The 23,632-nt window shown below is 42.0% G+C and overlaps 1 protein-coding gene across 5 annotated transcripts in view; it reads right to left on the reverse strand.

Moving 5' to 3' along the window:
• Positions 1-23,632, reverse strand: part of Chd2 (chromodomain helicase DNA binding protein 2) — a 113,693-nt gene that overhangs the window by 33,692 nt on the left and 56,369 nt on the right. For all 5 annotated transcript variants that reach the window (XM_021189745.2, XM_029538535.1, XM_029538528.1 and 2 more), the window contains 11 exons: positions 20,272-20,434; positions 19,732-19,884; positions 17,998-18,069; positions 14,642-14,791; positions 13,845-13,993; positions 12,331-12,427; positions 11,269-11,361; positions 7,832-8,002; positions 6,694-6,869; positions 3,015-3,056; positions 2,349-2,488 (listed from right to left, as the gene is read on the reverse strand). In XM_021189745.2, the coding sequence (XP_021045404.1) occupies positions 2,349-2,488; positions 3,015-3,056; positions 6,694-6,869; positions 7,832-8,002; positions 11,269-11,361; positions 12,331-12,427; positions 13,845-13,993; positions 14,642-14,791; positions 17,998-18,069; positions 19,732-19,884; positions 20,272-20,434 (1,406 nt within the window). The remainder of the gene's footprint in view (positions 1-2,348; positions 2,489-3,014; positions 3,057-6,693; positions 6,870-7,831; positions 8,003-11,268; positions 11,362-12,330; positions 12,428-13,844; positions 13,994-14,641; positions 14,792-17,997; positions 18,070-19,731; positions 19,885-20,271; positions 20,435-23,632) is intronic.

Raw genomic sequence — 23,632 nt, forward strand, 5'->3', positions numbered from 1 at the left:
CATTTATTCAAGTCTAAGATGAAAAAGAGTCAAGTGGGCAGAAAAACACAAACTGAACTATCTGGAGAGAAAAGGGTCCCCAGGAAACGTAGTGTTCCAACCAAGGCATGTTTTAACAAAGGCTGCAATTGTTAGGGATAAGGGCCACTAAGGAAGAGACCTTCACACAGAGAAGGAGTCTTAGGGCAAGATCTACTCAGGTAAGCTTCCAATTTGCAAAAAGGCCTAAGGAGTTTTCGGCTCCTAGAAAGCAGCTGCAAACCAAAGCTCCTACTATCTTGGTTCAGGTGCAGGAGAGCCCATCCTAACTAAGCAAACGCAGCAGTGTCCTCCATGTGATAACGGCTTTAGAGGCATGACAGATCCAAGAGTGGAGATATATGAATTCCTCCTCCATGACTTCAGATAGCCACTGAAGCCAGGCAGCATGTGGAACAGAAATCTCTTCCAAGCTGGGAGAAGCCACGTGTGAAGCTGTGAAGATGAATCTTGGATTGTAATGCAGACTCAAAAATGATGAGGAGATGCCACGCCATGAGACAACCGCCTACAAAAGTACATACAGGGAATGGAACCAGCTGAAAAGATAGATGTCTGAGACAGACAGCAAAGCTGGAGGAGTAGATCCACTGATATAGGACAAGAAAGCTCCAAGATTTGGTGTTTACCCTCGTGGATTTTGGTCTTGCTTTGATCCAGTATTTCCTATGTCTACATTCCTACCTTTTGCAATGGTAATGTATATTCTGTCCTGTGGGGAGCAGACAGGACACTCTGAGTGCTGCTGACATGGTCAGTCATGTCAAAGACTCCAAAGCCTCTACCTTAGAGGAGCTGCAAACCTTCCCCAGTTGAGGTTCAGAGCTATGGCAAAGTCTTCCTATGGGTCTGAGTGAAAAGACTGACAGCGCGTACAGAAATTGTCCGCCACAGTTCTCCCCCTCCCCCTGGATACTTATGGTCTGAACACTGCTCCCCATCAGAGATTAGCAATCCCCATCTCATTGATCCACCTGTATACCATAAACTATGACTCCTTGTCTGTATGTAATAACTCTGCTTCCTTGCTCAGCTGTATGCAATTACCCTGCCTCCCTGTTCAACTGTATGTTATAAACACACTCTGAGAGTCCACTGCTGTGGCTCCTTCATCAGAGCCCAGTTCACCTGATCCCAGCTTTTCTTCATAACCTTGAGACCCCCAGTCAGGTCAATTCCTGAAGTCATACAAGGACACAGTATTATTCCTTCACATACTAGAAATACATAACTTACTTTTTTATTTTATACAGGATTACAGTTAACAAATTGCATTGAGTCTTAAAAGAGATGACTTTGGATTTAAACAAGTGTTGAGACTGTGACAGACGATGGGAACTAAAGCACTTTGCATTATAAAATGGCAACAAGTCTATCGGGGCCTGGTAGTACAATATGGCGGTTGGAATAAAAAGTGTTTCCAAGATAGAGTATCTAAACTCTTGGTCTCCAGTTAGTGGTGCTGTTTAGGGAGGTTTAGTTGGCATAGCCTTGTTGGTGGAAGTAGGTCAAGTGGTGTGGGCTTTGAAATTTTATGGCCTTGAGCTACCTCCAGTTTGCTCTTTCTGCTTGAGGCTTACAGTTGAGGATGAGAGCTCTCAGCTTCCTGATTCTGCCACCATGCTTAACTACTATGAACCTTCCAAAACTATAAGCCAAAATCAATTCTTCATAAACTGATTTTAGTTATGGTGTTTTACCACAGTGAAAGAATCAGAGCATCAGGCAAAAACTCTTTTCTGGTTTTTTAGAGGAAAGAAATTGTATGTACAATCCAATTACAACAAATTAAGAGTGCCATGAAAATCTCAATACAACCAAAATGTTTACATTATTTGTCCATATTTGTTCAACACTTATATTTCATGTGTATACACACACACACACACACACACACACACTCTCAATCTCTCTCTCTAAATGTCTTACGACTGCCATAATATAACAATATACCTATCATCATGTTTAGTCTATAATAATCCTTTAGGGCCAAAACACGGAGCTGACCACTCTACTGTGGCCCTCTCACATCTTTGCACTGTTCAAACTTGCATTGCAAGTTTACTCTTTTCACATCAGCATCAGAAAACTGTTTCACCTTATTCATCACATCATACAATCTCTTCCCCTGAGAGGAGATAGATGGGGTCTCAACACAGCTCACAGAAAGGCAACTCAAAATAGACAACTGCAAGCACCAGGCACACCTGGGCTATCAGTACTGTTATTAAAAGCCCTCAAATAGAAATTGCAGTGCATGAGCACCAGATACGGAAGATTTGCTTCCTGAATTACACTTGCTGACTTACCTTCACTGGCATTTTCTTTCAGCTGCTCCTCATATTCCTGCATTGCCGACACACAGCTATTATGAATCAGTTCTCCCAGGCGTTTCAAGTCTGCCACAGACTTGTCAACTAGCTCAGCATCACGTGCTATGCACTCTAGCCTGAAAGAAGAAGATGGAGACACTGGGCCCTCTTTTCTGAATACTGCATGAATGTCACTAGATCTCACAAGTGCTTGCTCTGGAAAGATACTGCTGTATAGGTCAATCCAAGGCCAACAAGAACCTTGTCTAATAACTAAAGCACATCCATTTCCCATCACCAAAACTTGCCTTGGGATAGCCCACAGAACATCAGCCATAAACATCAGAAGAATCAGGTCCTGAGTTTACTTTACAAATGAGCTATCTGCAACTGTTAGCATGTGAAGTGTCTAAAGACTGCACACACTAGTTTGCCTTTCTGTTCATTTTCGTTTATCCTATACTATCCACTACAATGCATCAAACCAAGCACATAGATCCTCTATATTAAAGCCAGGTTGTCTAATGGACCACAGACCCACTTTGCCACATCCAATGGGTTTCATACTAACTTCTTCAAAGGTGAGAATTTTGCATCTAGATGCAAAAAAAAGAAAAGCCTGCTATAAGTAAAAAAGGGAATAGAATCTATTACTGGTCTTACCTTTCAAGAGGGAGACCAAACTTCTTATAAGCCTTGATGAACCTAAGAATATGAGCAACAAAATTAATTAAAACACACAAGAATTAGCTGTACAAATCCCACACTATCCTGTCATGAAGTATGAGCCAAACTGTCATGAGACTGGCACAATCCGTGCAGCTAGTAAGCAACTACTGAGTGTTTCTGTGTGGGTGAACCTAACACATTCTCAAGCTCTACTCAAAGCAGATACCAAGTCTATCCTCAGTGACAGATCAGGACCTAGAAACTGCCACTAGGGCACAACAGCTCAACTATGACAAAACTCTAACATCATTACCCGGCCATTTCAGTCTACTGACTTTATGCTGAGCTCTGAGTCAGTATTTTTCATTATTTTATGATTAATGATATAGTTCTAAGATTTCTATGGCTCTGACAAATACTTTTTAAAATTAAGCAGAACTTGATATATATATATCACACACACACACACAATGTACACACACACATAATTAAAAACATACACAAAGCTATTTAGGATCCTATTGGCATTGCCCATCCTTGCTTCCAATGGACTTCTCCAGTCTCTGCATTCAAGCACGCTGATCCCTGCCATCATCCCATCACCATCTCACCAACACTAGATGCCGCAGCACGTCACCTCTATCAGGTACTATGCCGAGTTACTATGACAGACTGGTTGTATAGCCATGGAAGGAAGGAGACTAAGAAACAAGGAACTGAGATGCAGCAACAGGACTAAAGATGACAATAGCTAAATAACAGTATGAAATAAAGAATTTGAATACAAACCTTGGTAATGGGCTAAATATCAAAGTGAACCCGAGGGTTCTCTCTCAACCCTACATTGCTCCTTAATATGAAATGAAATATTTTATGTCTGAAATAGTAAACCTTGAGATTCAAACTAATAAGGAAGCTAAGACACAGCTCTTGCCTCGCATGCACCCAGCCTTGGGCTCAAAGCCCAGCACTGCAAACAGCGGTAATGATCTTCAGTGGCACAAAAATAACCAAACCATCAACAGAAACAGGCAACATCGACTCCAAGGGAGACCCAAACATTAGAAAGATCTGCAGCCCATCTGAAGCATTTGTTCAAAAAATGGCTGAGTCTCAGCAAGAGACTCTGTTAGTGCAACTTGCTTTACTTTCAACACCTTCTCTCTAGAGCCACCATAACCTGGAGAAACCATCATCAACTGTGCCCCTGTGCACGGCAGCCGCCAGCAAAGATGAATCTGAGACAACTCAGAACCATCTTGGGAGAAGGCATGCACGACTATGGATCCCTAGAAGTACTACTGCCAGGTCTGTCCTTTTTATTTTTTCATTAATTACTATTGTTATTGGTGTCCATCATCATCATCATCTGTATAGGTGTTTTAGCTCACATAGGTCTGTTTTCTGCATATATACTTGGTGACCAGGGAGGCCAGAATAAGGAGCCAGATGCCCTGGAACTAGAGTTACAGAAGTTTGTAAGCTGTTATGTGGATGCTGTGAATCAAATGTGGGACTTCTGCCAGAACAGCCAGTGCTCTTAACTGCTGGGCCATCTCCTGGTTTGTGTGTGTGTGTGTGTGTGTGTGTGTGTGTGTGTGTGTGTGTGTGTGTGTATGAATTAGAACTCTTTGTGGAGATACAAAAGCCATTGGTAATAGTTGGGGCACATCACTTGGAGATAAAAAGGCAATGGTCAAAGCACCAAACAAACTGGGACGGAGACGCCACCAGAACACCCTGAAAGCCTCGGATGTCCTCTTAGGGATCAGAAAGACCACACATTTGCAGGTTGGCACACATGCAGAGGAAAAATCTGTGACTTCAATGCCACACGTGCAGCTGCTCAAGGTCAGAGGACAGCTGAGAACAGCCTCACAGAGCACTATTCCAAGATCACCACCACGCTTGCTGCTAAAGAGGTTAGCAGACCTGCTAGTTTGGATCTCTGCCTGTCATTTGCTAATCACTCTGCTAATGGACCAGAGACTTCAAAGGGCATGACAACAAACTTTACAAATCAGTTGAGGGAATTCAGTGAATGGCACCAAACTGACTAGTGGGAGAAAAGATGAGGTCTAGAATTACCATAGTACAGTACTTAAAACATCTGGTTTTCAAATAAAAAACAAAATTAAGGCCTGTGGGATAGCAAATACAGAGCACACAGAAGGAGGACACAGGCTATCAAGAACTCTGTACTTTAACAAGTCTGGCACCTGGACTCATGAGACAGAAATCTGCTAGCGAGTTATAGCTAAAGAATGAAAGAGTCACCTAGGAGACAGTCAGCAGAAGTATAAACTAGAGAACCGAACGGCAGTTCAATGGTGGAGCCCTTGCCCAGCATGCATGCAACCTTGGAGATGATTCCCAGAGTGTGAAAGGAAAGGAACAAATAGAAAACTTTCACAAGGAGACAAATAGGAGAAAAAGAATAAACTTGAAAACAGAAACAGAAGATAGCCAGAAACGTAAAAATAAAGAATTCATCATTAGTAGACACACCCCCAAAAGGAAACTCTATATGAGAACCCTTGGGCAGGTTATCTAGGGCATTACACAGTAGCTCAAATCCACACAAAGAGAAAAGTACATATAAGATCACTAAATCATCAACTATAAAGACGGTATCAAGGGATCTTTGGTTGAACTCTTCCATCAGGCCTCACGTGCAATGACACAAAAGAGCCATTAACACCATGTAGGTGGGCTTCCTCTGTGTGAAGAATTTGTGACATGAGACAGGAAGAAGCTGAGGAACTGCACCTGAAATTTTCATAAACCACTGACATTAAACTGTTAGGCATGCACATGTTGAAGTTTCCATGGAAACAACCAAGAAAATAAGTGAAAAAACAAGATAGCAATGGAAACAAGGCAGTTACAATGGAATCCTGAGCCTGCCTACTGAGCACAAAGTCACCGATGAGGACTACAGGAGTAAAGCCAGCACAGGCCACAGATAATCACTGCTGTGCATATAATGGATTGAAGCAAAGCAAAGGATTGTCAGAAGAGACTTCAGAGAAACCAATCTAACTACAAGACAAGCTGCCTACATGAGTTAGATTTAAAGACACAGACCAAAATAAAAAGATCAACAATACTACCATCTTTCCCATTCCAAGAATGTATTTAGGTAAGAAAGGCCAGCTGCCAAATGACATCTCATGTGTTCTACTAGAACAGGAATGTAACCAAACCACCACGGCCTGCATCAGCACTGACACTGACAGGGACCACTGCAGCAAGTGGCCACCAGTAGCAGAGCCTTTTCTACATGAACATTAGTATAAATACAAGTATGCATGGCACACATCAGTCTCCCTTTGGTAAACTTACTTTTGAAAACAGCAAGGAAATAAAAGATGAAAAAGAGCCTGTGAGCTAGGCACTCACAGAGTAGGGGAAGGCATGAGGGTACAGAATACAAACAGAAGCCCAAGGCCAGCTGGGCCACATGAGACCTACCTTACCAAACCCAAGCAAAAATAGAAGGTAAGAACCTGACAAAAAGTAGGTAAGACTAAGTCTGGAAACCCTGCAGGAACAATTGGAAGCCCAGACGTGTTGGCTTCTCTGCCTTCCTTCCTATTCTGTCATACATGTGGGGGACCAAGCTTAGAACACATCTTTCCTTACAAGCTCTAGTGGAGTAGACTCCACCAACCTTCTGATCTCGGCATCCGTGAAGCCCTCCACGAGGTCTTTGCGCACACTTCGGGGGCGCCCTCTTCGCTTTGGCTTCTTATCATCATCAGAGTCATCCGTCTCACTCTCAGAAGCAGAAGACCTCTGGGCCTGCCTCTTAGATTCAGTGTCTGAATCACTGTCATTTGTCTGAGCCTGAGAAAGAGTAATGCCAAGATGCACTTTAGCAAGTGTCAAGTCTGGGTCTTAAACCACGCTGCTTGTGTGTTAGTGCTCAGACTTCCCAACCTAGCTGACAAGTTGGTCTCCTTAAAATGTCAGGTACCAGGTAACAGGGAGAAAAACCTGTCATACTTTTAGTGACCTTGCAATGATTAAGTGTACTGAATTTAAAATAGTTGATTAATTTTATACTGTAATATATAAGACACCCAGTATAAAACAGAAAAGTAATGACTCGTCTTTTTCTTCTTTAGTAAAAAAAAGATAAAAGTATGACATTCCCTTTGAGACAGGGTTTTCACAAGCATTAAATGCATCAGGAAATAAAAATGCACTCAGAACTGTGTGGCATGCAGTAGCAGCTGAACCTGTGGTAATGCTGTTTACCAGGACAGCAGGCAAGCCTAGTAACTCCAAAAACTGGTTAATAAGCGTGTGTTCCTATTTGATTAACACTGTATCACATGGTGCTCGTGTACAGCTGAGTAAGCTGTGCAGTCTGTGGAGGCCCTGTATTAGTCATGCTATCTTTCCCTAGGTAGACCCAGTACTGTGAGCATTTAAGGACAAAGAAAATTTGGCACTCTGAAAGATGAGGACAGCAGCAATATGAACCTAATTGTCTATCAGGTCTGTCAGCGATTTTAACCTCAAAGACAAAATAAAAACTTCTGTAAACTCAGAACCCTTCTAATCATTTCTCAAAAAAACAATCAGCAAAGACCAAGAAAAAGGGCTCAGGGTGTGCTTATGAGCCCTGCATGTGCTACTTCGTGTCTGCCCAACAGGCCTGTGTCAGGGCCTCTCCTGTGTCGGGGCCTCTCCTGTGTCAGGGCCTCTCCTGTGCAGGGCCTCTCCTGCATGGGTTCTCTATGACTAATCTACATGTGCAGTCACACAGGACAGGCAGAAAGTGAACGTCCCTCTCACTTCACCTTTTTAGTGGAACTGCGAATCCGAGGCAGCATATAAATTTCTTCGAGCTCCTTCTGCCGTTCTTCCTCCTCCACTTTCTTCCTTTGCTCTTCAGGAATGATCTCATCCCAGTCTTTGTGAGGACGCTCCTCTAGCTCCTCTTCATCTTCCATTGTGGCGAAGTTGGCAACCTGAAAGACAAAGGACAACCCCCATCCGACATTTCTCAACCTCCAACCACCATCCGCCAGGCATCAGCTAAATGAACCTTCTAATGTAGAGCACTGTAAAAGGACTCATAATATTGTATAGTCAAAATAATTTTTTACTATTCTCACCTTGTATTCCCCCCCAATCAACTGCCAAAGCTATCACTTCATCGAAAATTTTATTAAAAAGTAGGGAAATAGAGAAAGGTTGAAAACTGGTAAGTTTTACTGGAATAAGTGTATTTCACTTGCATCACACTGACTAGATAATTTCATTTGCTTAGACTGTATGAAATGTTTGGCACCTAATAGTCATCCATGATGATCCCACATCTCTCTATGATGAGCTGCAGCCAGCCCTCAGTCACCCTGTCACCCTGTCACCTTTATCAGAAGTGTAACCAGTCAAAGTATGTATGTGCTCAAAAGCCCATTTTAATCTAGAAGGCATACCATTTATTCACTAGCAAATACTGGAGGTAACTGTAGTCAAATGGTATGTGCCCCAAGAGAGAAAGCCATCAAGCCTCCCAGACTAGGGCTGCAGTTAGACATCAGGCAGCTCTGTACATAGCCTGTGCTGCCAGCGCAGAGCCCCGTTAACAGTTTCACGTTCTTTTATACTCCTTCCTTCTTGGCCTAAGAAATTCTTGGGCAAATGGATGTATCTGGAAGATATCATCCTTAGTGAGGTAACCCAATCACAAAAGAAGGCACTAGATATGCACTCACTGATAAGCAGATATTAGCCCAGAAACTTAGAATACCCAAGATACATCTTGCAAAACACAAGAAAACCAAGAAGGATGACCATCGTGTAGATACTTCATTCCTCCTTAGAATAAGGAACAAAATACCCATGAAAGGATATAGGTACAGAGACAAAATTTAGAGCTAAGATGAAAGGATGGACTATCCATCTGGCAATCCATCCCATCATCAGCCACCAAACCTAGATACTAATGCTCATGCCAGCAAGATTCTGCTGAAGGGACCCTGATATTGCAGACTCTTGTGAGGCTATGCCAGTGCCTGGCAAACACTGAAGTGGATGCTCACAGCCAGCTAGAGAAAGTACCCAAGGAACTGAAGGGGTCTGCAACCGTATAGGTGCAACAACAATATGAACTAACCAGTACCCCCTGAGCTCGAGTCTCTAGCTGCATATGTAGCAGAAGAGGCCTAATCGGCCATCATTGGGAAGAGAGGCCCCTTGGTCTTGTAAACTTTATATGACCCAGCACAGGGGAAGGCCAGGGCCAAGTAGTGGGAGTGGGTGGGTAGGGGAGCAGGGGCGGGGGGCGGGGGTATAGGGAACTTTCGGGATAGCATTTGAAATGTAAATAAAGAAAATAATAATAATAAAAAAGAGTATTTTGATCTTTACAATCACATTTTTTTAAATTTCAAGAAAAAAAGATGCATAATTTCTGAGACCATTAAAAACAAACCCTGTGTACTGGCTAGTTTTGTGTCAACTTGACATAGGCTGGACTTATCACAGAGAAAGGAGCTTCAGTTGGGGAAATGCCTCCATGAGATCCAGCTGTAAGGCATTTTCTCAATTAGTGATCAAGGGGGGTGACCCTTGTGGGTGGTGCCATCTCTGGGCTGGTAGTCTTAGTTCTGTAAGAGAGCAAGCTGAGCAAGCCAGGGGAAGCAAGCCAGTAAAGAACATCCCTCCATGGCCTCNGCATCAGCTCCTGCTTCCTGACCTGCTTGAGTTCTAGTCCTGAGTTCTTTCAGTGATGAACAGCAATGTAGAAATGTAAGCTGAATAAAAACCCTTTCCTCCCCAACTTGCTTTTTTGTTGTTTTTTTTTTTTTTAAAGATTTATTTATTTATTATATGTAAGTACACTGTAGCTGACTTCAGACACTCCAGAAGAGGGCATCAGATATTGTTACGAATGGTTGTGAGCCACCATATGGTTGCTGGGATTTGAACTCGGGACCTTTGGAAGAGCAGTCGGTGCTCTTACCCGCTGAGCCATCTCACCAGCCCCCCAACTTGCTTCTTAGTTATGATGTTTGTGCAGGAATAGAAACCCTGACTAAGACCCCATCTCACTGTCAATTATTTTTGCACAAACTAGTTGTACTGTTTACAATAGTTTAAGTCTGGGGTTTGATAGTAACTTGTTTATTTTGCACACATACACGTCACTGCACATGCTGTAAAGGTTAGAGGACAACCTGTAAGAGTCAGGTCTTCTCCCTCGACACAACTATGCAGTCTACTGGACCCGACACCATAGTAATCTTCAACTTTCTCTTACATGTTTAACCTGCAGAGAACTAGACACGCTCTCCCTTGCGCTTTGGAAACATTTGCTACCCTGATTATCCTCCAGTCTCCAGACCAATCTCTCACCCTAGGATTGCCAAGTGACCCAGGTTCCCCAACAGTCTGTACTGGCTGGACAAAGTCACATGGTGAGTGGCTCCACAGCAAAGAAACCATCTAGATTTATGTCACTCCCTACCAACTTCTTTCCACACACACTCTAACCCACAACGGTCCCAAGACTTTCTGCCTCTCAGCAGAACTCAAGTCACAGGCTTAATTCTCAAACTCTTCCTCCTTAGCACTGCCATGATCTATTCCTTTTTTATGTTTTTATAAGACACTAATGACTATCCCTTTATCACCCGTTGAGAGGGGAAGGATAGGAGAAAAGGAAAAGAGAGTAAACGGTAACGGATAGGAGAAAAAAAGAGAAAGGTCTAAGAGAATATCCCTCAAAACCAAAACTGTAAACCAGGCGTGGTGGCACACGCCTTTAATCCCAGCACTCGGGAGGCAAAGGCAGAGGTAAGGCAGGCAGATCTCTGAGTCTGAGGCCAGCCTAGTTTAGAGAATGAGTTCTAGGACAGCCAACCCTGTCTCCAGGAAGTAGGGGAGTCTCTCAGCTCTTGCCTACATTCCAATGCCTTTGACTTCTCTTGGCATCTGATGTCATGAATGGCTCATATCCCTCCATGCTTCTGGTCTTTTGCTTATCCCATTGGCAATACATCAATGTCCTTTCCTCTGCCCATGACTCTAGGAAGGACGGTTCACTTCAGTGGTTGCCCTCATGGAACACTGTAGACTACAGTCCTAACATCCAGACTAAGAACGACACTGAGCACGAGTTAATTCAGATAAGGGAGGAAATAGCAAGCCTCGTACAAACACAGAGACTAGACAAAGGGAGCTTTAGTAAGTCAAGCGTTGGCTGGTCCCTCCCACGAGGTCTTCATACCTTAAACTGTGATAGCAGCTCGTCTGTTGCACTAGTTGACACTTCATTCTCTCTGGTTTCAGCTAAACGCAAAATTTCATCTATATCCATTTCCTGAAGGAACAAAAGTAACACAGATGTAGTAGGAAAGCATCATTCTCCGCATGTACTGCAAACTTTAGGTGCACACAGGCCTCTACCCTACAACTACTCTACAGCATCAGTCACATCTTTCAAACCCAACACTTCCCACTGGTATTCATTTATAGTGAGGGAATTCTAGGAAAGAAAAATAAGGGGAGATACAGAATCCTTCAAGGTTTTATCCGATCTTCTTTAGTGTTGTAAAAGCTTTGAGCTTAGCAAGAAAAAAAATTTTTTGAAAATTTTTAATTATTTTGTTTATAAACATTTCTAACAAGTATCTTTCCTAAAAAATTTAGAAAATAAACTTTAAAAATTTTTTTTCTAATAGTCATCTTTACTGTAAAAGTGATGAGTTATACTACATTTCTTAAGTCTATAATATACTTGGATAATGTTCATTCTTAATTACCTGATTTTGCTGATGCGGACTTATTCGTTCCTCTTCCAAAATACACTTTGACTTTCATGTCATATATATATATATATATATATACACACACACACACACACACACACACACACACACACATAATATATATATAAGCAAGCTTATATACAAATATATAAAATATATAAAGTTCCACATATGAGAGAAAAAAAACCATGTGATATTTGGTTTTCTGAATCTGATAACTTCCAGATCCACCAATTTTCCTACAAATGACGTATTTTCAAATATGCAGGGACACAGTAGTTTTGTTACCTATGCACCTACCAATGGACAGCCAGGCTGATTATGTAACTTGGACTTGTGAGCAGTGCTACAGTTAGCTTGGCTATGCGAGCATCTCTGGGAAACCTCACTTGTGTCCCTTTGAGTATAGTTCCAGGAGTGGTACAGCTGGATCCTATGCCAGTTCTGTTTTAATTTTAAAACCCTCCACCCTGACCCCCACAGTAGCTACAAAGTAAACTCTTACGCTCCAAACGGATTACCTGAGGCTCCGACTCCTCTCCTTCAATTTCTTTGAAGAGATCCTCTGCTCCAAATTTCAAAATAGCTGTCAGCTCTTCTTTATTAAAAGGATTTGAGCTGTAGGAGTAAAATACAGTTGTGATCTCAAGCAAGAGGTTGGAGGAGGGACGGTTCAGCAGGTGAAGCCACTTGCCACCAAACCTGAGGAGACTTACAGTCAATCCCCAAGACTCACGTGGTGAAGGAGAAAACAAGATGTCTTCTACCTCCACACTCAGACAGAGGCAGAAGTGTACCCCTCAATTCCCCCACAAATAAAAATGTAAAAAATGTTAAGAGGGACTAAACTATGACTCAGTGGGCAAGAGCCTTTGCGTGCACATGGGGACTCACAGCCACCAGTAACTCAAGATAAGTTCCAATGCCTCCTGTGACATCTGCAGAGACCAGGTACACAACGTGGAAGACACACACACACACACACACACACACACACAAACACACACATAAATACATGGAAACCAAACACTCATATGTGTAAGAAGGAACTAAACACCTTTAAAGTTGTTAAACAACATCAATTATGCACTCTGAACCTGGACCTGGACTTCTGTGTGTATACCTTTTGCAGAAGAGGACAAATGAAGAAAAGTTAATTCTGCCCAAAGAACAATGATCCCTCCAATTCTGCATTAATAACCCAGAGTTTGTGATAAGTCTAGAAATTCAGTTACTGTCCTGTAAAGATAGTAACAACACATGCTTTTCCTTGGCTCTTTATCTCAGGAAGTCAGCTCATCTTCACCAATAACTTCATCCTTCTCATTCCTTGTCCAAAACAGATCAACCTCTCTGATTTAGGCTCTTCTTGAACAGAAAAATTATCTCAAAACAGCCAACTTACAAAGAACAATTTGACTTCATCATGAATAAACTGTAGCATAGTTCCAGTCTAAACTGCTCAGTACTGCTCCTCTCTGTCCATGAGGCTGTGTGTGCAGTTTGAAAAGGCACAACCACCTCCACACAAGTATTTTCACTATCAGTAACAGCACAGGAACTGCTTCTGTTCAAAGGCATCCTGGCACAGTCAGAGGTGATTCTGTGCTACACTGAGAAGCAAATTAACAACATGGCCTGACTTCTGCTGCTGCATCATGGCACATGTGGAGCCAGAAGTAAAGACAAAAGAGTATTGCAAAACAAAGATGAGGGACCGGCCAGAGGGCTCAGTGGGCAGGAGCCTCTGTCCAAATGTCATCTCATCTGATCCTCAGAAACCACATGGTAAAAGCAAAGTACCAATTCTTGCCTCTGACCTCCACAGGTCACATGTGTACAGGTCAGATGTTTGTGCAGACACAGACATACACACACACACACACACACACACACACACACAAGTGGGGGGAGGGCAGCACCCTCCCTGTACAGCATCGAGTTGACAGACCCTGCCAGTGGTAAACCTATCAGAACTGTATCAAATGCTGGGGAACAATCGGATTCTCTGTCTCACCATTTTCCTGGCACTTACTTGGATCTTCCTGAGTTGTTTTCAAGAACCGTCCTGCCAGTGGTATCCATGCGCTGAATCACCAGATGGTCCAACACCATCTTCTTTTTGGCCCGTTCTATGATCTCCTCTTCCACAGTCCCTTTTGTAACCAAGCGGTAAATATTCACCTGTAAGAAGAAACATTACGTTTATTTCTGTTTAAAACTAAAGTTATTGCTGTCAAAATCCAGGAGAATGTCACTTTGCTCTCCTGTACCATAGGATCACACACTGCCAGCCTCAGTCCGTGAACTGGTGGGTGCAAAAGGTATGTTACTGGAGCAGGCTAAATGCTTAAAGGAAAGAGCTTCAAAAGATAGCACAGCCTTGTTCTTAACAAACAAACATCTTCCCAACAATAATTGGCTTGATTTTACAAAAGTTGCCTCGCTGGTCACATAGGAACTTGTAAATTACCCAGTAGGAAAGCAACAGTCACTCAAGCCTGTGCTGTTCCAGCATGCTCCAGACTACACTGTCATGGAGACTAAGACTAAGTGCCCTGACTAATACGGGCATCACTTAGCCATGCTCTTAAGCTCTGAGGCTGCTCCTCATTCTCCTTTCCTGGTAAATGTGTAGAAAGTCACTCATGACATACATGTCACATAGAAGTAGGCTAAGAGTCCAGTAGGCTGAGGTCCAAAGACATCTCTTTTCTGAACAAGTTAATAAAGAGAAGGCAGAGCAATGGGGAAACGGGCATTCACAGTGATGGGGAAGGATAAACCTCTGCCCACTATCCCAGAGAGACTCAAGAGCCCATCTCCACTGACCTGCTTCTTCTGACCGATTCTATGTGCTCGGGCTTGTGCCTGCAAGTCGTTCTGCGGGTTCCAGTCAGAGTCAAAGATGACGACTGTGTCCGCTGAAGCCAAATTGATTCCCAGGCCGCCAGCCCGTGTGGAGAGCAGGAAGCAGAAGTCCTGTACACAATGCAATACACTACTTTATGCAGTGGCCTTCTGAGAGACACTCTCACACGCCAATAAGCCCTCACACCTGGGAACCCCTGCAGGTGCGAAGAAAAGTGAGATATGATGGACAAACTTTATGGAGGCTAAAAGGAGCTCAAGGACTTGAGACGCAGGCATTTTCATTGGATTAAGAGGAAGTGTCAGTTCAGGGAACAATGGAGGAAGGAAAGTCGACTCTAGCAAGGCAGCGGGGACAAGGAATTCACACCCCAGCTAAAACAGTATATGCAACAAGCACCACACAAACTCAGGCTTCTTGGGAACTGTTGTAGCAAATGACCCAAATGCAAGGGAGTTAGTGTACACAGACACACTTCACTGTGTATGCCCACTCACAAGGCAGAAATTCCTTGCCCCTGGGTGTGAAGAAACACTGTGTGCCAAAGGCCAGGCTCTAATGTCTTCCAGTGTGCATAGCAATCAGGGACTGGACAGGTGTGGGTACCTGCTTAATAGGTGAGTACACAGAAAAACATGTGGGCAGAGGGAAAGTAAACTGGAAACCCAGGGTTAAAGGAAAAGCTTAAATGTCACTATTTTCAGAGCACCTGATCATCTGTAGCAAAAAGTAACACTTCTTTTTCTTTATTTTGTATATTTGTGTGTGTGTGTGTGTGTGTGTGTGTGTGTGTGTGTGTGTGTGCGCGCGCGCGCGCGTGCATGTGCTGGGCCATTTCACCGGCCTACAAAAGTTATGGCCTTTTGAGTAAAAATCTACCATTCAAAAAAACGGTCTAGGGAAAGTGTGGTGGCATACACCTATAATTTGGCACTCAGGAAGAAGAGGCCATCCTCAATTACATACTGAGTTTGACACCAGCCTGGGTTATAAGGGACTCTATCTCTAAAAAACAAAACAAAACAAAATAAATTAGTAAATGAATAAACAAACTGCTGACTTGGGGAATGCACCTCAAAAAATAGACTATTTAACAGATGAGAGAAATAGCCTAGATAGGTAGACAGACAGAAGGAACAGAAAGAACAGGGAGCTCTTCACATTCTAACAGCCATAACCGACAGCACTGAGCAATGAAACACAAAGAGGGAGAGAGCTATCTTGAAAGAATTCTAAATAATCACAATAATAATTAATCAGCAGCTGAAAACACATATAGTATAGAGTAACAACAGACAGTTCAGGGTAAGATGCCCCAAACTGTAAATATAAACCAAATACTGATGATCGCATAAACAAATTTTCAATGGGAAAAGGAATAATATAAACCGCATGTTGTTTACGTCTTTTGTCAAATGACAGGTTTAAGGAGATTATGAGGCTTGATGCTGCTAAAGATGGGAGTATGTGCCCAGGTACCAAGGAATTGTGAGTTATTTTAAGGAACTGAATAAAATAGCATCAAAGCGCTTTTTAAATGCTTGTGATTTTATAACTATTTAAATGATAATAACATGGCTAAAACAACAGCAGGAGCTGGACAGATAGCTCAGGGCTCAGAGCATCTGCTGCTCTTGTACAACAGATTGGTTCCTGACGCCTCCATGGCAGTGCACAGCCATTTGTAACTTCACTTCTAAGGAAGCCCACTCCCTCTTCTGCTTCCTCCAGAGCTGGGTGCCAGACATCAGGCACATACGTCGTCATACACAGTCACATACATGCATGCAGGCTAAGCAGTTATCCACATAAAATAGAAAAGAATAGTAGAGGCATGAAAAAAGTTACTGGAAATCAAATCATAAGGTGCTGGGCTGGGGCTATAGCTTGATGGTAGTGTGCCAGTCTGGCATGCACAAAGATCTGGGTTTGATCCCCTTGGAGGTGTGGGGTCAGGGGAGAGTTTCCTAAGGCCTTTAATGACATGAGAAAAATTGTCCAAGTATAAGGATAAACACAAGCAGACAAAGTCACATGGAGCATGATTACAGTAAGGCAAGTGGATGAGACGGATGGTTCGTTCTGTACAGATGAAGCAAGTGCACAATGTGTGGCGACTGAGTCACTGGGGTGAAGGCTACACTAGGTATGCTTCACCATCTACAACATCCAACAAATGGGCAGGTGACATCGTCCCCAAAAGTATAAGATTAATTTTAAAAGACTACAGAATATGTCAGAAAAATCATATTTTATATATGGCTATCAGAGAGAATGAGAAAATAAAACTACACAAAAATTAAACTTCAAATTTTCTCTAAAAAGCAAATAAAACATTTAAGTCTCATCAGTGCTATCTGTGATAAACACTATAATAAAGAAGTTGCTGGGTTTTACTGAGTGCCTGTTATGTGCTAAGAGATGTTACAAGTGCTGTGACTACCACATCTTATCCTCATGCACTATTACATAGCAGAGCTTTGTGATTTCACAGTTAAAGAAATAGGAGGGGAAGAGGGATGGGACTAATAATCTTCAGATGGTAAGATTTAGGTGACAGAAGTATCCAGAACAATAGTTCACTAAGACTACCCACAAATTCAGAGACTAACTAAGCTCTAGAATTTGGGCCACTCTCTACACCCTACTTGTGTACTATGGCTGATGCCACTGCTCCTTTTGTCTTATGTGTTATCTACCAGCTTCACTCAAATGAAAGCTCTTCTCCCATGCCTCTAGCTCTGTCGTCTGACCAACTGATATGCAGATATAAATGTACTCAGGGTCTCTAACTTGGTTAAAGAAGCTTTAATATAGGTGTGTACACAACAAAACACTTGGCAAAACCAATTCCAGGCAGGACATTAAGTAATGTAAAGCTGTAGCAGAGAAAGAACATTAGGCTACATCACACTGAGAGGTTAATGTAACTCAAGCTTGGCAAACAGACTACTTAAGCATCAGTACCAGAAAAATACAGATAAGATATGAACCTTGGACCGCATGTGTATCAAAGTTCATTCTACTGGCCTGGCCTATCATGCCCTTGCCTTCCTGACCTCTCAAACCCATAAATGTGGTAAGCCAGTAGGAAGCATCACTAGTTCAACCTAAGGAGCTACGAAAGTCTGTGCATGCTTGCCCAGTGAGAATAACAAAACCAGGCATCTTTTAGAATAGGAGAGTATCCTGTTCTCTTGTCAAGACAGGACAGGGCTGCTACAAAATGTTTCTGAAACACCATACATTAAACTGGAAAGACACCCCCATATACAAAGTCCAAGTTATCCAAATATTAAAGCCATGCATAATGTACCTCAGACCCATCTGCATTGAAGTGATCCAATGCCTGTTTTCGGATTTCTCCCTTGATAGAACCATCCAGGCGCTGTAAAAAGAAACCATAAGGAAAGTCTTGAGTGAGGAAGATCAGCCACACTCAGAATAGAATATCAAGCTTGCAACCTTCACCTCCCAGACTGCACTGAGTAAAAATAACTGGGAATTGCTGCCAAAGGGCTCTGAAGGTATGTGTAAACAGCATGGCTGCTGCGACCTCAGCTCTCCAGTTACAGACGCAAGGTCACAAGTTCCTAATTCAAAGGCTTGTCTAGACTGACCCAAGGATCACAATGTCTACCAAAACCTACAAGGAAAGAGAAGAAAACCCAACCGCTGTGCTAAGGAGGCAGTAACTCTAATCACTTAGTAAGTGGCTCCTACTGAAAAACAATACATCTTAGGCAACATAGCTTTTTAACATTAAATGCTATAAAACCAAACTACAGCACATTTGGAAACTACTGAAAATGTTCAAAATTAATTGACCATATATGCCAGATTTTTCTAAAATTTACATCTAAAATCGCTATAAACTATTCAAATAGTAAAACTGTATCATCAACTCAAGCCTCGGGCACTGACTTATGCATATAATTTTGTATTAGGTCACTTTGAGGTACAGGGCAGTTACCATACTGAAAATATTCAATATATACAAAGCAAATACTGAATTGTGTAATTAAAAGGCATGTCTCAGCATGTAGAACTACTTTCACATTTCATCCCTTAAAATCATCCTTAAGATGAAACCCTGTATTTTACAAAAGGTCAAGCTGACTCATGCAGAGTCTGCAAAGACCTATATCCCTGCAAGGCCATGAGAGGCACAGCCCCTTAAACCATAACAGGTACACACGTGGGAGCTATTGACTTTACAATAAATCTGCACAGAGACTGGAACCAAAGGCATTTGCAAAGGCAGGCTCACAACAGCATCTGAAGGAAGAAATCCCGCCTATAAAAGTCCACCGGAAAGAAGCATCAAGCCAACTCTGCTGAGAAGTCACTACCACTTGTTTCAAGAACTCCTCCTGCTTGGCTCCCAGCCTCAGACCAAGGCCACACTCTACAGGGTTAACATAAAACAACAACGCTGTCTCTTTTCTTCTTAGAATCTGAGATTCTATTTCAGATTCACACTCTGAACTACTTTGACAATAAAGACGGGTAGCACAGATACTTTTCTCATGCCAATTTTTCTTGTTGCTAATCTTTCCTACTACACTGTCGTTAGTGCTAATGATCATAGGCTTAGCAGGTAAAAAGCCTCAGGACAGAGCTAGAGCTCATTCCCATGGTGGAAAGAGAATCAACTCCTCATAGTTATCGTCTCATCTCCATTCGGAAACCATGGCACACACACGCCTGTGGATGTGTCCTCATCCACTTATTCTCTCTAATAATAAAGTGCTACCAGGCAGAGTGGCACACGCCTTTAATCCCAGAACTTGGAAGACAAAGGCAAGTATGTGAGTTCAAGGCCAGCCTGGCCTACACAGTAAATTCCAGGACAACCATGGTTACACAGTGAGATCCTGTCTCAAAAAAACAAAACACAAACAACAACAACAACAAAATGTTTTTTAAAAATTATGACCTTCACATGTTCATTATCATCAGAGTAATCTAAAGACAAGAAGAAAAACTGAGGTCTTCCTGGAGCCTTAATTTTAGACATCTTGTGGGAAGAGTCACTGAGCCATCTTACCTGGAAAGGATAGTGTTTGATAGTCAGGTACTCAGCCAGGATATCCAACATTCTCACCATCTGAGAGAAGATAAGGACTCTGTTTCCCCTTTCTCGGAGTCTTGTCAAGAGTTTGTCTAACAGGATCAGCTTCCCACTGCTCCTAATTAGGGACTGAAGATCCAGAAGACAGCTCACTCGTCATGTTCACACCTAGTACTCTACTTCCAGCATTGTTACTGAGTCTCCTCACAAGGCTTGTTCCTTTGGAGACAAGGTCTCACTATGTAGCCCATGTGAACCTTAAACAAGCTGTTCTCAAACTTAAGTTGCTTCTGCCTCCAGCACATCCCCAAACATCCCTGTCATATCCAAGGGCTCCCTCAATTCCATGCCACTACTAACGTCTGGCTTTCCTTGTGTTTTTGAAAGCTTCCTTTGATACTCCTTGAAGGATAATCAAGGAAGAGAAGGAATACTTATACTTCAAATCATACTCTAAAACAGCCCTGACTCACTCCTGACTCTTGCTTGCGAGTACGAGCAAAAGGAGCTGCTCACCTGAAGGACCTCCTGGCCGCTCTCCCTTTCGCTGTCCTCGGGAGCTTTGATCAGGTAACAGTGGTTGCAGCACTTTTTCAGCTCCATCACAATATTAAGGAAGCCAGACGTGCTGCCTCTTGTTCCTTTGGCAAGAGCCTTGTAATTCCTGGTCAGGATCCATCTGCAAATGGAAAACATTAATTCAAGTAAGCAGAGCTTATGGTGCTGTAGGAAATAAAAGTGAAAAGACAAATTTTTACTTTCTGTCTCCTGTGACTTAAACATGATCCTTCACATCTCCAGGCAGATGTGAAAAGGTCAATGACTGAACCAAGTACGTCAACCTCACTGATCACAGGAAATCTAAAAGACAATTCTAGAAGGCTACAGACACACTCGTGTGTGTGTGTGTGTGTGTGTGTGTGTGTGTGTGTGTGGATGTAATAGGGGTCACTAAAGGACACTTATTACAATTCTTTAAACTGGGAATAAGTCATTTAACAGTAAGACTCTGGTTCAGTTAAATGTACTGTAAGAGCACATGATGGTGCACACCTGTAATCCCAGCACTCAGCAGGTTGAGGCAAGAGTACTGTCAGCTCACACATATATATGCATATATATGTATGTATGTATGTGTGTATATGTGTGTATATATGTGTATGTGTGTATATATAATGTGTATATATGTATGTATGTATGAATATTATATGTATTCATTGTAACCAATTGTAAAGGAGTATTTCTATTGTAAAAACCAAATAACATTAAATATTCTTTTATATACCAACTTGAAATGATAAAATATACATATAATATGGTATATTTATAATATGCCTTAGTAATAAACTCCAAAATGTTTAAAGTACTTTTAAGTATTTTATGTAATATCTTTACATTTCTCTTAATAATCACAGTTTTAGAAATATATCCCAAAATGATAACTGCATTATCATCTATGAAGCCAAAGTGTTTGAAAAATCCTTTGAGAAAGCCCAAGTGAGCAGAGAAGGGAATAAATACACTACCTATCCACATTCAAATGGAGTAGTCAGTATCCCAGGTGAGGATGCCTGCATGGTGCACACCTGTGATCCTGTCCTTTATCCCAGCACTCAGGGCTGAGTCTAGAGAGTATCAAGGACAAGCCAAAGGAGAGACTATACAGTGAGATTCTGTCAAAGGGTCTAAACAATTAAGATGCTGACGGAAGGAAGGAGATCTAAAAACTAGCCAAACCCACAAAGAGAAAATATGGTACTATTTAGTTGTAAAGAACTCATTAAAGTTTTATCCACAAAGAGAACCCCTAGACCATGAATGTGCAATCTCCAAGTACCATCCTCTGGTAAACTAGTAGGTAAAATTCCTTAAGTGACCGGTTGGCTCTGGTTTGAGAGAGAAAAGTGGATAACATGAATACGATACACTCTATCATTCAGAAAATAAAGCAGCTATCAATTATAATAAGGATAGCATTTCTAAGCCGGAACTCTGAATTCCAAACTCCAAAAAAGTTTGAAGGATGAACATGATGCCGCAGATGGAAATTCCACACCAGACCTTATGCAGAACCTAATCAAATGCAAGGGCACTGAAATAAGGATGAAGTGTACATGTGTATAAATGAACACATAGAAACATGTATACATGCACAACTTACAAAGTCAGAATGCACTGAAACACACAGCACTAAGGAAACTGAGGGATAAAGAAGCATCAGTTTGAACCCAACTTGTGCTATACATAAGACTCTATCTTAAAAAGACAGACATTTACAAAGTCGGGTGTTTGTTTAAAGAATTTATGAAAGAGCCATACAATTATACTAAATAAGGAGCTGCACAGATCCTGAAAGAAATAAAATATCATGGGTGTTCCTGTGATATATGACTATGTATATACGCGCTCCAACTGAGGAATATAAATATTCTCTGCCTATTATTAAACTGTTAAGAAATTATCAACTACTTTTAGGCATGATAACAGGGCAAACTTTTGAAGAATAAGCAGTCAGTCTTTTTGGGCTGAAGAGATAGCTCAGAGGTTAAGAGCAGCGACTGCTCTTCCAGAGGACCAGGATTGAATTCCCAGTACCCACATGACAGCTCATAACTGCCTGTGACTGTAGTTTCAGGGGATCCAACAATTTCACACAGACACACATGCAGGCAAAACATGAATACACAAGAAATAAAAATAAAAAAGAAATCATTTTAAGTAAAAGAAGACTCTTTCTTTCAGAGGCATACACTAAAACAGGAAACCTGGATGAACCGGAAAGGCCTGAAGCTAGGTTATGAGCAGTGAGAAGTTACCATACTCATTTCTTTCTTTTTTTTTAAGTTTTTGAAGACAGGGTTTCTCTGTATAGTCCTGGCTGTCCTGGAACTCACTTTGTAGACCAGGCATACTAATTTCTTTATGTGATATTTCTACAAGACACATGGGTTACACATAGTAGAGCAGTCGGTGTTGCCTGCACGTGTGAGGCCCTGGGTTTGCTATCCAGACACATGCATACGCACACACACAAATGCATCCCATTCATGAAACTAAATTCAAGTGCCCATAACAAGCACATCTGTTGTGCCATCTATGCCAGATTCACTGTTTTCTAGTTTCTATACAATACGTTAAGGCACAAATGGTGACTTGTCCATGCTCGGAGGACTAGAAAGGAAGGGGTGCTTGCTCTGTCCCAGGGGGGAGTGCTACCTCTCCACGGCTCTCCTTGCACATGCCTGTCTTACATGACTGTGCACAATGACTTGTTTCTAGTCATACAAGACTTCTGGAAGGGATATGTTCCATCCATCTCCATTATTTCTAGTAGCTAATGTCTAATATTACAAAAAAAAAAAAAAAAGACTTCAAGGAAGATTTAATGAATGGAAAACAAAAAATTGTTTAGCTTGACTGATCAGTGTAGGAGCACTAGCACTAAAACGTAAGGGGTTGGCTCGGTAGGTAAGAGCATTTGCTGGTCTTGCAGATAACCTAGGTGTGGCTCCCAGCATTCAACAACCATCCTTAACTCCAGTTCCAGGAGAGCTAACACCTTCTTCTAATTTCTAAAGACAACAATAAAATAAATAAACCTGAAATAAGTTTTGATCTTCAGATCATTTACATAACTGAAAGTACTATGTAAACTCTCTTACTCAAATGGGGAAAAAAAAACACCTTCCTAGCTGGGCAGTGGTCACACATGCTTTTAATTCCAGCGATACAGAGGTAGAAGCAGATGGATCTCTATGAATGAGGGCAGCCTGGTCTACAAAGCAAAAACCAGGACAGTCAGTGCCACACACAGAAACCTGTCTAGAGGGGAAGAGAGAGACAGAGACAGAGACAGAGAGAGAGAGAGAGAGAGAGA

The sequence above is a fragment of the Mus pahari genome, chromosome 1, assembly GCF_900095145.1.
Source record: "Mus pahari chromosome 1, PAHARI_EIJ_v1.1, whole genome shotgun sequence".
Taxonomy (NCBI): domain Eukaryota; kingdom Metazoa; phylum Chordata; class Mammalia; order Rodentia; family Muridae; genus Mus; species Mus pahari.